The sequence below is a fragment of the Hoplias malabaricus genome, chromosome 1 (genome assembly GCF_029633855.1).
Source record: "Hoplias malabaricus isolate fHopMal1 chromosome 1, fHopMal1.hap1, whole genome shotgun sequence".
Taxonomy (NCBI): Eukaryota; Metazoa; Chordata; class Actinopteri; order Characiformes; family Erythrinidae; genus Hoplias; species Hoplias malabaricus.
In genome coordinates this window covers 4,861,907-4,874,055 of record NC_089800.1, presented here as the reverse complement: position 1 = coordinate 4,874,055, position 12,149 = coordinate 4,861,907, and the positions used below count along the sequence as shown (strand labels likewise).

The 12,149-nt window shown below is 44.7% G+C and overlaps 1 protein-coding gene across 1 annotated transcript in view; it reads right to left on the bottom strand.

The window, feature by feature from the left end:
- Window positions 1–1,379: 1,379 nt before the first annotated feature.
- The window catches only part of ext1a (exostosin glycosyltransferase 1a), a 54,736-nt gene continuing 43,966 nt past the window's right edge, over window positions 1,380–12,149 (bottom strand). Inside the window, exons 3-11 of the mRNA XM_066644797.1 lie at window positions 9,874–9,981; window positions 7,841–7,960; window positions 6,243–6,375; window positions 5,188–5,306; window positions 4,198–4,293; window positions 3,058–3,147; window positions 2,778–2,938; window positions 2,505–2,676; window positions 1,380–1,632 (exon numbers count right to left, since the gene is read on the bottom strand). Of these exons, the coding sequence (XP_066500894.1) occupies window positions 1,447–1,632; window positions 2,505–2,676; window positions 2,778–2,938; window positions 3,058–3,147; window positions 4,198–4,293; window positions 5,188–5,306; window positions 6,243–6,375; window positions 7,841–7,960; window positions 9,874–9,981 (1,185 nt within the window). The 3' untranslated portion in view covers window positions 1,380–1,446. The remainder of the gene's footprint in view (window positions 1,633–2,504; window positions 2,677–2,777; window positions 2,939–3,057; window positions 3,148–4,197; window positions 4,294–5,187; window positions 5,307–6,242; window positions 6,376–7,840; window positions 7,961–9,873; window positions 9,982–12,149) is intronic.

Below are 12,149 nucleotides of genomic sequence, written 5' to 3'. Positions count from 1 at the left end.
GCATGCGGTATAAATGGCGTTCGGCTTCGAGGCGTTTCAAGACGATGTCTCTTTCTCTTACCCTTATGCTGTCCATCGAATTTGTTTTGCCTCGTCTCAGTGGAGAGTAAACTAGTGTTAGAACTTTAAAATTGTGCAACGCAGTTCCAATAGACTGGTATTTTGATATGGCCAAAGGAGAAAAACAAAAACAGATAAATGTTCCGTGTGGGTGGGGGGGCTTTTTGAAAGTTTTAAAGGAATAAAAAAACATGAAAATTACTAAACGTAATAAATGTAGTGTTAGTTCTAAAAAATACATTGGGTGGAGAAACCAAACCTAACCAAGGGGCATCAAGAAGGTCAAGAATGTCCAGACGTTCGCTGGCCAGTTAGCTTTTACGGTCAGCAACAGTGGCAGTCTGTGGAGGATTCCCACTACGCTCCGAACAAACGTAAAAACCACGAGAGGGAATTGTCGGTTTCCAACAAAAGGAGTAAGACCACAGGAGATGACTTGAAATGTTAACGAAACAACAGAAACAAATCCAAACAATCTGAGAACCACTTCAGTATTATTTTAGATTCCCAAGAACAAGCAGCATTGACCGAGGGTTTATTATAATAATTGTTTTTTTTTTTTTCCTTTTCTTCTATTTGCCTCACGCAAAACCCCTCCGGACTCCCAGACGCACCCCACTTTGAAAGGTCAGGCACTGTGACATTGTAGTTTTGCAGAAGAGGCTTTATTCCAGCCTCTCCGCGGGACGAAGTCATCCTGCGGCTTCGGGAAAGGAAGCGCTGCTTGCCGGCGGGAACCGAAGGCAAACAGAAAGAGCGCGTGTTAAGAGCAGGTAGCCTCTGCCCACTGTGCGTCTCCACGTTTAACAGGGGGTCTGTTCCCTCACAAAAAGCCTTCAGTCTTTGAGCATCCCCTCCTCATGCTGCTCTGGGGGCTTGTTAACTGTCGTCCAGGACCTGACTGTGCGTGTCTGTCGCGGGTCGTCATGGTCACTAGCCCCTGGTAACGTATTCAAAGAAATGGGGAAGACTCATGCTGACATATTGTGTTAAAAGTGGTCCGACTGCCAGCAACACAACCTTGCAGTAGTGTATTTTTTATGAGCACTCATTTTGTTTAAGACTAAGGGCCTCTCTGACCTTACCATCTGACTCCGATCTTCACAACGACCTCAAAGACACTAGTTATGATGTTTGCGTTGACAGTGAGGACTTCATTTAGCACAATACACTAACACATTCTGTCCCCTCCCCAGCTCACCCATTCCTGACTGGCTTGCTTCCTCCTCTCCCCCTCCCAACCCCCACCTCCTTCTGGCTGCCGCATTTCCTGAGGCACCCCCCCACCCCCATTTGTCCCCCCTCCCCATGTGGTCAGAGACTCGAGGGTGCTCCGCTCTTAGTTCCCCCTTCGCGTTTTCTTCTAGAAGAGGAGGCTCAGCTTCGTTAGAGTCTCTCAATGTCTTTGTACTTCTTTCGCAGTATAGACACCTGGTCCTTGAACAGAACCGGGTCCAGTCTCATCTGGGAGTGGACCAGAGGCATGGTGCCAAACCAGCTGGCGAATTTGTTCATGCAGGTCTGCCGCTGGGCAAAGTGGTCAGGGTCCGCCCAGCGAGAAGCTCTCGATGTCTACCGGGAAGAGAGAGAGAGAGAGAGAGAGAGAACAATTCAGGAAAGTCACCTTCACAATGTTTTTTCAATACAAAATAAAGGGAAGATAGAAGTACACCCCTGTTTACGACCTTATCCAACTCGAATAGAGAGTTTGAGACACCGGCTGAAGTCAGATTTGAAAAGAGAACATTGAGATCAACTTGGCCTAACTTTTATTGGAGGAGAAACCTCATTTTATTCACGTGCTATTACAACCGGAGACCTGGATTCATTTCTGTTATGAACTGTATCTTGCATATAGTCTTTACTGTGTGTGTTAGTGCTGGGCGATATGACCACAAATCACTATCACGATTAATACAACATTTTACCTCGATTACGGTTAATGAACAATTGTATCGAAAGTCTGAATGTCGATTTTGATTAATCGCCCAGTCCTACTACGTGATATAGATTTTATTCGTTCATTCATTCATTATCTGTAACCCTTATCCAGTTCAGGGTCGCGGTGGGTCCAGAGTCTACCTGGAATCATTGGGCGCAAGGTGGGGGATACACCCTGGAGGGGGCGCCAGTCCTTCACAGGGCAACACACACACACTCACACCTACGGACACTTTTGAGTCACCAATCCACCTACCAACGTGTGTTTTTGGACGGCGGGAGGAAACCGGAGCACCCGGAGGAAACCCACGCGGACACAGGGAGAACACACCAACTGCTCACAGACAGTCACCCGGAGCGGGAATCGAACCCACAACCTCCAGGTCCCTGGAGCTGTGTGACTGTGACACCTACCTGCTGCGCAGGTAGTTTTAAGTTTTAAATTAAATCTATCAAAAATATTTCAAAGTTTCAAAAACATCAGCGGAGTCTTGAATTTGTACCTGTCCCATCATGGTCTCCTTATACTGCTTCTTCTGAGTGACCTTGATGGGAGGCATCTTGGTGACAGCAGATACGAGGAAGTTCATGAGGATATCTTCACAGTTTGAAAGCTGGTCAACCATGTTCTTCAAGCTGGCTGGCAAGTAATTTGTATACAAGTAGTTGTAATATCTAGAGCGGGAGGAGGCAGGAAAACACACCGTTTTTAGCTGCGCCTTACTTCATACCCATTGCAAATACCCAGCTTTCTGTGAACGTTTTGAGCTCCCAACCTGTGGTAGAAAGCAGCTCCAGTCAGCACCATTGAATAGTCGTTGGTCCATTTAGAGGTGTAGCCCCAGCGCTCTTTGTTAGCGTCCCAAAAATGGCTCCGAGCCGGGTATCCCACGATCCTCTCAGGGAAACTCTGCCACACAGTGAAGGCAAAATCCACCTGCGAGAGAGAACACAGGCTTTCAAGTTACACAACACAATCCCCGACAAACCTGGGGATTGCAAGGTAAAGATAAAGCAGAGAGCTCCATCAGCAGTCCAATGGGTGTTGTCCCTCACCTCAGTGGTCGAGAGCACGGTGTCCTCATCGAGACTCAGCACAGCGTCCGTTACTATAGTGCGGTATGGCAAGAAACGGCTGCTCATCACCTGGACACACCAACAAACCAAAACAAAACACCTCAAACACTGCAATCTGCTTCATACTGAATGTCTGGGCTGTGTTTTCAAACACCTCAACGTACAGACCGTTATAATACACCATTACAATAGAGGAGTGCCATTCTGAACACCATCCAACATCATAACGACTGTTAGGTTATTATCCACAAAGGTTTGGCTAATATAAGCTACAAATAATGAGGCGGCTAGATCAGGGAAAACCAAAACGACATTCCCTCAGTGCTTCCCACATGCGTATTTACGCTAACGATACGCTGAAGGGCACACCATTCCGTCTGATAAGAAAATACACTCGAGTCATTGGCAGTTTCGAGGGTATGACATACTGGGGACCGTTAGCATGTTAGAATTAAAGTTGATAATCACAACTCACAATATCGATTGAGCTTTTATGCTCATACAGTCAGAGGGACAAAACATTAGTAATGTCTAGACTGCATTGTTTACAGCCAGAATACAGTTTGCAACAACAACTTTAGCCAAGGAAGGACACGTAAGACATGGAAAGGCAAGTGTGGTTCTAGATCACCTTTCGTAACCTGTCGTTTGAGGTGTGTTACAAATGAGAAAACACAAATTAAAATGTAAAAACATAGGAGAGAAATAAACAGAAACAAAACATGATCCAAACATTATTAAAACATACAAATTTAAATTAAAATAAAGAACTGAAGGAGGATTATAATAATTGTATTGTTTAAATATTAAAGACGTTTACTATATCAACAGTTCTCAAGCTAGTACTCAGGGAGGATTGTATGGTTACTTTGGAGTCAACATAGGGCCAGAGTAAAAATGTGGCCCATCAGGGAGTGCTTTTGAACTACAACCTTCATTATCGATAGGAGCCAACTGTTCTAGCAGCTTGTACATGCACCACATATCATATGTGGATTATATAGAGTACACTTGTGTTATCAGCCACAACAAAAACAAGATCAGCCCAAACTCCACAGTTTCCAGCCTCTTTCATCATTAAATGCCCATCTGTCTAAAAGCCCAGACTTGAAGACTTACCTTGCTCTCTCCCTCGATGACGACGACCGGCTGAGATGTGGCGGGCCAGCGGTGCTTCACAGGGAGAGGCTTGTCACAGTTCCACAGGACAATTATCTAACAGACAAACAGAGCAACACAATCAAAACTAGCATTTCCTAAAGAACTACATCAGGAGTGACATTTGGTCAAAGCCACAAATTTAAAAGGCTAAGCACCAGCTCTATGAAAGTGTCAAACAAATAAATACAGTGGAATTTGAGTTCCTAATTTGTGTTTATTGATAGTCAGAAAACATGTTATTTCTTATTAATTGAAGGAATAAGGTTTAAAAGACCGTTGCCCCCCCCCCAACGGTGTTGGGAAACTCTAATAGGCGTCTTGCCTGTGACGTAGATGGTGGACAACAACTCTAGAAGCTGCACTTAATTTAATGCAAAATGACGAAAAGGTGTGTTGTTTTTGGCTGCAATCATTCAATGTACAGTGGGACATCTGTGAACAAATGGCCCAAAGATTAGCAGATAGATTATAGATAGTTTTTTAGATTATAGATAAACTGAAACACCTGCCATTGTAGTGTGGGAGGTGTCATGGCAAAATTGGAGCAGCCTGGTGGACAATCTTCATTAACTCCACATTGCACCAGTAAGTCCATGTACATCCAATGGTTCAAACACTGTGTCCTGAAGGCGGTGCCGTGTATCAGGACGACAATGCACCAGTACACACAGCGAGACTGGTGAAGGATTGGTTTGATGAACATGAAAGTGAAGTTGAACATCTCACATGGCCTGCACAGTCACCAGATCTAAATATTATTGAGCCACTTTGCCACTGTGCAGGACTTGTGTATGTCATTCCCAAGACGAACTGACGCTGTATCGGCCGCAAAAGGAGGCCCTACACCACACTAATAAATTACTGTGGTCTAAAACTGTAGATGCCTCAGTTATAAAAAAAAAAAAAAACAGTAGCAAAAGCAGATCCAAGGCCTCCCCCTGTCCATACCTGGGCACAGTACTGTGATTTGGCCACAGCCACTAGCAGCTTCAGAATGGGTTGAGACTGGGACACTAGGGGTGTTACTGCATGGATGACTGCTGTGAACTTTGGATGTGGTTTGATACCTGTGGGAAAAAAAAAGGTGTTGGGTTTATTAGCGCTTGAAAGAATAAAAAAAAACTCTACATTGAATATAAAAATTGGTATTTTAACATCAAAGTTTAGCCACTTTTCTCCCTGTAATTCGTACAGAGTTCAGAATTAACCCCAGTCCTTGTATCCACACAACATCAGGAACAAAGGCATGGTAATACTTCCTGAGAACACCCAAACAAAGTAGAAACAATTCTCACAGCACAGGTTTAAAGCATGAAAAAGCATTCAGTTCTAGTGACTCATTTGCCCTTTCAAGAGAAGGACAGAGAAAATAGCTCTGGCACATCCCGTTACCATGGAATGAGGGACATCTCCTTCAAACACGACAATGCCGTCTGCATAACAGCCATTTTATTCAAGAACTGCACACTACAGATAATTAGGCAGACTATAAAAACAAGGCGTCCGTTACTACTTTTATTACCCGCCTGTAACCATGCGGCATCCTATAAAAGACAATTCGCCAGAGACAGCCAGGTTTAATAGCTACCGTGAAAAAAGAGATTAACAGCATTAATGACTAATTCACAATCATTTATATACAAACAAAACAATAATACTCACATTTAAATCTGCAATTAATTTGTCATGTGGATAATAACACACTATGGGCTGGCTTCCCGGACATGGATTAACCAAAGTCCTGGAATAAATTGCATTGACAAACGGTGAATCACCACTAGAAATAATCATTCGTCTAGGCTTAGGCTTAATCTCAGCCTGGGAAAGAGCCCCCTCATTAAAAGATTACACCCTCTTAGTTAAGGTTATGCTTTTGTTGGTATTAAGATTTTTGCTCTCTACTTGGACTAACAGAAATAGTCGAAAATGTTTCGGAGATATATTAATATTACATCATCTTCCATTCCAAGAACAGTATAAAGCACAGTGTGTAGGACACTCACCAAGTGGAGCGTAGAAGAAAGGGAAGTGTCCCAGGTAGGAGGAGTACTGCGGCAGGGTAAAGAGACCCCCAGGAAGGTTGTTCCACATCAGAGTGCTGCGGCCCATCTGTTGCAACACCCGGTCGTGGATGATCTGACACAGAGGAGACCCCACGTCAACATCAGTTCACAAAACTCAACTGAGATCAGGCTCTAAGGAATTATCAGAGGTCTCGTAGCCTTTCAGCATTGGGTCATGTGTTCTTTAAAGTATATAAGCAATGGCTGTTTTACCACGCGCTCGAATCGTATACTGACATTTAACGCCATCTATAAACGGAAGGTCGGACGGACATAAACGGGCTTACTGAACTGAACTGAAATGATCACATTTCATCAAGAATCTTATGGTGCTTTTCAATATGTTACCTACTCTACTCAGGTCTAGTCACTTTTTGGGACCTGGAACCACTACTACAGCTTCCTCCAGAAATGTAGCCAATAACGTAGAATAACCCAGTCTCTAACAGGGCTTTGGAAACCACAACAACGGCGGCGGTAACGTTAAGCATTGTTTACTCATAGTGTATTGCCGTGTTGTTGTTGTTGTTGTTTGGGACTGAACACAGCTCCGTCCTCAGTTCCGACAGATCAGTAGAGTTTGTTCCTTCCTTGAGCTCTCGCTGGAATCTCCACTGATCCCAAGCAGCGTTTGAACCTCTTCAAAAGACCACGTCGTCATTTTACGAGCTGCCGTCGTGAGTCGGATAAAAACAACAGCTAGAGTGTTTACAGAAGGAGAGTTGGTGCTGGTCGTCTGCACTGCGTGGAGTAGAGTGATGACTCTCTCTGGACAATCAGCGCTCTGCAAGGTTTACCTCACAGTTTGGTCCCTAGTCGAATGGCTTGGAACCACAAAAGCGCAGGTACTAAAAGATCAAATTTACCAAATGCAAAAGTAAAAAAACTGAAGAATCGAGTAGAGTAGGTACCATGCAGGGGAAAAGCGCCATTAGCGCATGAAATGAATATACACAGGGCAAGTGGTGCTCAAGGGCCAGGTTTAAAGCTGGTTCTCGAAGGCAGTTTGCCGCAAGCTACAGAGCGATCTGAAGTGCTCCTTTAAGGAGACTCAACGCCGTGATTCGCAGCTGCGTCTTCTTGGACACCTGTTCCAGCCATTTGCTGCAGCTCCTCATAACCCTGGCCAGGGTGTCTCCTTACTCCTCAACAGCAGTCCAGCAAATCTCTGGGCGACAACGCTTCCTCTGGAGAAAGAGCGTGTGAAACTGGAGCTAGAGCCAGACCAGAGGAGAGCTGGCTACAGTACATCTGCTCCATCAGGAATAGCTTGACGTCGTGATTCATTGCTCGCACAACACCGGCCGATTCCAAAGTACACTATGGCTCTCCACAGCCTCGGGTTCAGTCTAATGGAAAAGGGCTGGGACCCTATAGTCAACAACGCAGCCCAGCAGTCGGAGGTGGGTCCGGAGCCATTACTGGTCGAGCGCCATGAAACTTTAATGAGAGCATGTCTTAGGCGCAGTGAGGGATGTTCATTGATTGAGCGGGGTGTAGCTAACCCAGTGAGGAGGGGGATGTGGGTGTTACCGTACCTCCAATGTAGTGAGCACTATCTTTTCCACAGAGGAGAAGTACGCCTCCCACAGGAACTGAGTCTGCTGCCGCAGGGACAGGATCTTGTCCTGGTGGATGGAGCGCACCGTGGAGGGGATCTGGAGTGGTGGAAGAAATTAAATAAATTATTATAAAAACCACTGCCGGAGTCATGAGGCATTGTTTACAAAGGTTTTAGCCGTAAACATTTTTTTAACTGAAGGAAAGGTGTATGACGGCCATATTAATAATAAAAAGCAAAAGCCAGCTATATTTTATTATTTTTATTATTATTATTATTATTTCGCTACTACTTAAAATGCACATTGACTATTTTTAATCCTAGAAAGTCTCAGAAGACGCACAGGATCTCTGTTTGCTTTGGAAAATAAATATTAAATGTTGTAGACATCAAGAGCCCTGCTTCCTATCATCATCGCTGTTTCCCTCCAGTGACTCATTTCACATCAAACCACTTTGAATGACTTGCTTCAATCTCAACAACTGAATCATTCAGAAAGTCTGAGACGCCGGAAGAATTCCCCTTTTTAATCAGCATCTAATAAACAGGAATGTGTCATGAATCAAAGTGGGTACCCGCAGAAACAGAAGATTTCAGTTTGTTGAGACCCTACTGCTTTGCCCTTTTTGTTGTTGTTGTTTTTTAGAGTGAAGTAAATAAGTCACTTTGGGTAGAGGCATTCATTAAAAATGGTGCGAAGTCACAACAAAAACACTTCTGAAGGTTCCTGCCTGTAAAACATCATTCAAAAGCCAATTTACAGCCTCTTTGTTTGGCTTTTTAATGGCGCTGGGAGAGGGAGCGTGGTCGGAGCCGCATTAAATGCAGAAACCTGGTACTCCACTCTGACAGAACCTGTCAGTATCGTAACCCTGCAGCGTCCTTTGGCCTTGAGCTGTAAGCAAAGACAGCTTGGGTCCCATTTCATTTTCACTGCGCCTCATTCTGGAAGCCTCCCCAGGCCTTTTAGTCAGCGGTGTGAGTGTGTGGTATAACAATTAGGCAGAGCGTCACACAACGGAAAGCTGCTATAGATATTAAAGAGAAGACTGTGGTGGGTAGGAGTGTGTAATAAATTGATTGATCTGTACATATTCTAGTCCTAATATCTTCAACTCAGTTCTATAAGTATATAAAGAAATCTATGTATTATTCAGACCTCGGTTATTTTCATTTTGTTGGTGAGAGCATCTGTACTATATATATGTATGTATATATTAAAGCGACTCTAGGTAGTATTTTAACCTTAAACTTTCAGCTTCAAAATCATTGTGATGCTCCACTGAGCTGTAATACGGAGAATAGTGCCTCTGAAATCGCTAATCCAGACTCAGCACTGCAGAAACTGCACTATGTATCCTTGGGAGGAGGGCAGGAAACCACCCCCTCCCTCTTGATTTCAGGAGTGCGCTGTAAAATTGAATTACACACTGCCGATGTTATCCAATCATAAAGGAGAGAGGCAAGGAACGAGACACAGTTCAGGGACGACACAGAAATGCAGATATATATATATATTTATGTTAAAGCGACACTAGGTAGTATTTTAACCTTAAACTTCCAGCTTCAAAATTATTGTGATGCTCCACTGAGCTGTAATACGGAAAATAGTGCCTCTGAAATCGCTAATCCAGACTCAGCACTGCAGAAACTGCACTATGTATCCTTTGGAGGAGGGTAGGAAACCACCCCCTCCCTCTTGATTTCAGGAGTGTGCTGTAAAATTGAATTACACACTGCAGATGTAGGGGGAGCTCAGGAGAAAAATACAACGTATTACCCAGTGATGCTTTAAGAAGTTCCAGGACTTCCTTTAAAAGAAAACCTATTTTCCCCCTTTTCCAACACAGTTCTGGGGTCTTATTAAAATACCTGTGACATGCTTTGGTCAAAATACCACAAGGATCAAACACCACAACTGAACAAGGGATTTATTTATTTTATTTTTTTGAGCTTGTGAAGAATCCATAAAAAGCCCAGCCCTGGCTGTTACGTGATGTGCACATTTACCTGTAGAAGCAGCCTCTCGTCCCCGATGACGGCAGCAGTGTTCCAGTCAATGACCTCGGAGAAGGGAAGCTCCCAGCCATTACTGAGCATGACAGGAATACAGGCAGCCTGCAAGACACAAAAACATCTTATAGCGCTACGTATCACGATTGAGAATGAAATCAGATCCATTTTGACAGCAATATTTATTTCTACAAAATCAAAGATATAACAGACACACATGAGACAGGTGTTTGGAGTTGATGGATATTGTATGAGTAACTTGTTTAGGCAACGATAGGCAAGTTTGTGTACTTGATTCGTTTTACAAACACGTTATAATTCTCTGTAATGCTTATACAGCTGGATCCAGTCTCAGTTCTCTATGTTGATCAGTATCTGCCGATTACACAATAAATATTCTATATACCGGCGCTGGTCTAGCCATAGAGCAGCGTTTCTCAAAGTGTGGGGCGTGTAGGTATGGCAGGTGGGACGTAAGGAATCTGAAGAAACGAGCATTTCTTTATAATGAACCTGTCTTTATTAACCTCACCAACTCATTATCTGTAAGGGCTTATCCAGTTCAGGGTCGCGGTGGGTCCAGAGCCTACCTGGAATCATTGGGCGCAAGGCAGGAATACACCCTGGAGGGGACGCCAGTCCTTCACAGGGCAACACACACACACACATTCACTCACACACTCACACCTACGGACACTTTCGAGTCGCCAATCCACCTGCAACGTGTGTTTTTGGACTGTGGGAGGAAACCGGAGCACCCAGAGGAAACCCACGCAGACACAGGGAGAACACACCACACTCCTCACAGACAGTCACCCGGAGGAAACCCACGCAGACACAGAGAGAACACACCACACTACTCACAGTCACCCGGAGGAAACCCACACAGACACAGGGAGAACACACCACACTCCTCACAGACAGTCACCCGGAGGAAACCCACGCAGACACAGGGAGAACACACCACACTCCTCACAGACAGTCACCCGGAGGAAACCCACACAGACACAGGGAGAACACACCACACTCCTCACAGACAGTCACCCGGAGCGGGAATCGAACCCACAACCTCCAGGCCCCTGGAGCTGTGTGACTGCGACACTACCTGCTGCGCCACCGTGCCGCCCCTTATAGCTTATCTAATATTTTGGAAATGAGGTGGGTTCTGACTCAGCAAACATGCCCATCCCCCTCCCCCACCAATATCAAACTCACTCCTACGCCCTGCACCTGCCTTTATATCATGTTATGGGAGGGGTGGCGGGCGATGTGGTACAGGTGGGGCACGGAAATTCCCCTTCGTCTGAGGTGGGGAACGATAGAAAAAATTTGAGAACCACCGCCACAGAGATATTTTCAATGTGCCTCGGAATATATCATTAATCCCTTTTGAATCAAGAATGTCCTGCAACAACAGCCCTGAACAACAAAGCCAAGTCTAAATTAAGCAAGAAGAGATCCGTCGTCTGCAACACTTTCTGCACAACGCTGACATAATTAGCCGAGTCTGGGAGAAGAGCTGAAGGCGTCGGACCGTGTGTCTGAGGAGTCGTCTTCCAATCACAACGGAGAGAGGCAGGGAACGGGACAAAGTTCAGGGACGACACAGAAAGGCGGAGAGAGACTGGAAGCCCCCGTGGGAGATCCTCGTCTTAAACCTGTAGCTGTCGGCTATGACTTTATGACCGGAATAACAGTGTGCCCATCCAGCCGGAGAAATCTTTTATAATTGTGCCCGCACAGTCGCATCGTAAATAACAAACATGTCTGTACACAGTGCAGAACAAGGAACACCTGTGTTTGGATCTGATGATATAAACAAAGCACTTGACAACGGTTTGGCACCGTGTCCCTCGTCATTCTGAGTTACCTGCCTCCTGAGGTCCCAGAAGACACCCCCTGCACTAATGACCGTTAACGAAGCTAGGGATTCTGATTTAGATCCTGAAACCATGCGCCATCTGTCCGTGGCCACCTTTGGAGGTTCGTTGGGGTGTGTGTGTGTGTTTTGGTGGGAGGTTGCTGAACAAAGGTTGTGTTGATTTTTTTCAAGTGTAAACGAGTTACTTTATCTTCTAAATGGAAAAGAACAGGAGCACAGCATGGCACTATTTCTACAGCCCAACTATAGGGCAACAGACTAAAATATGAAATGCACCATCACTTTTAACACGGGATATTTTTTTAATGCTTTGCTGTTATTTAAAAATCAATGACTACACAATTAAGTGACAAAATAATGAGCAGATTATTACATTACGATATAATCACAG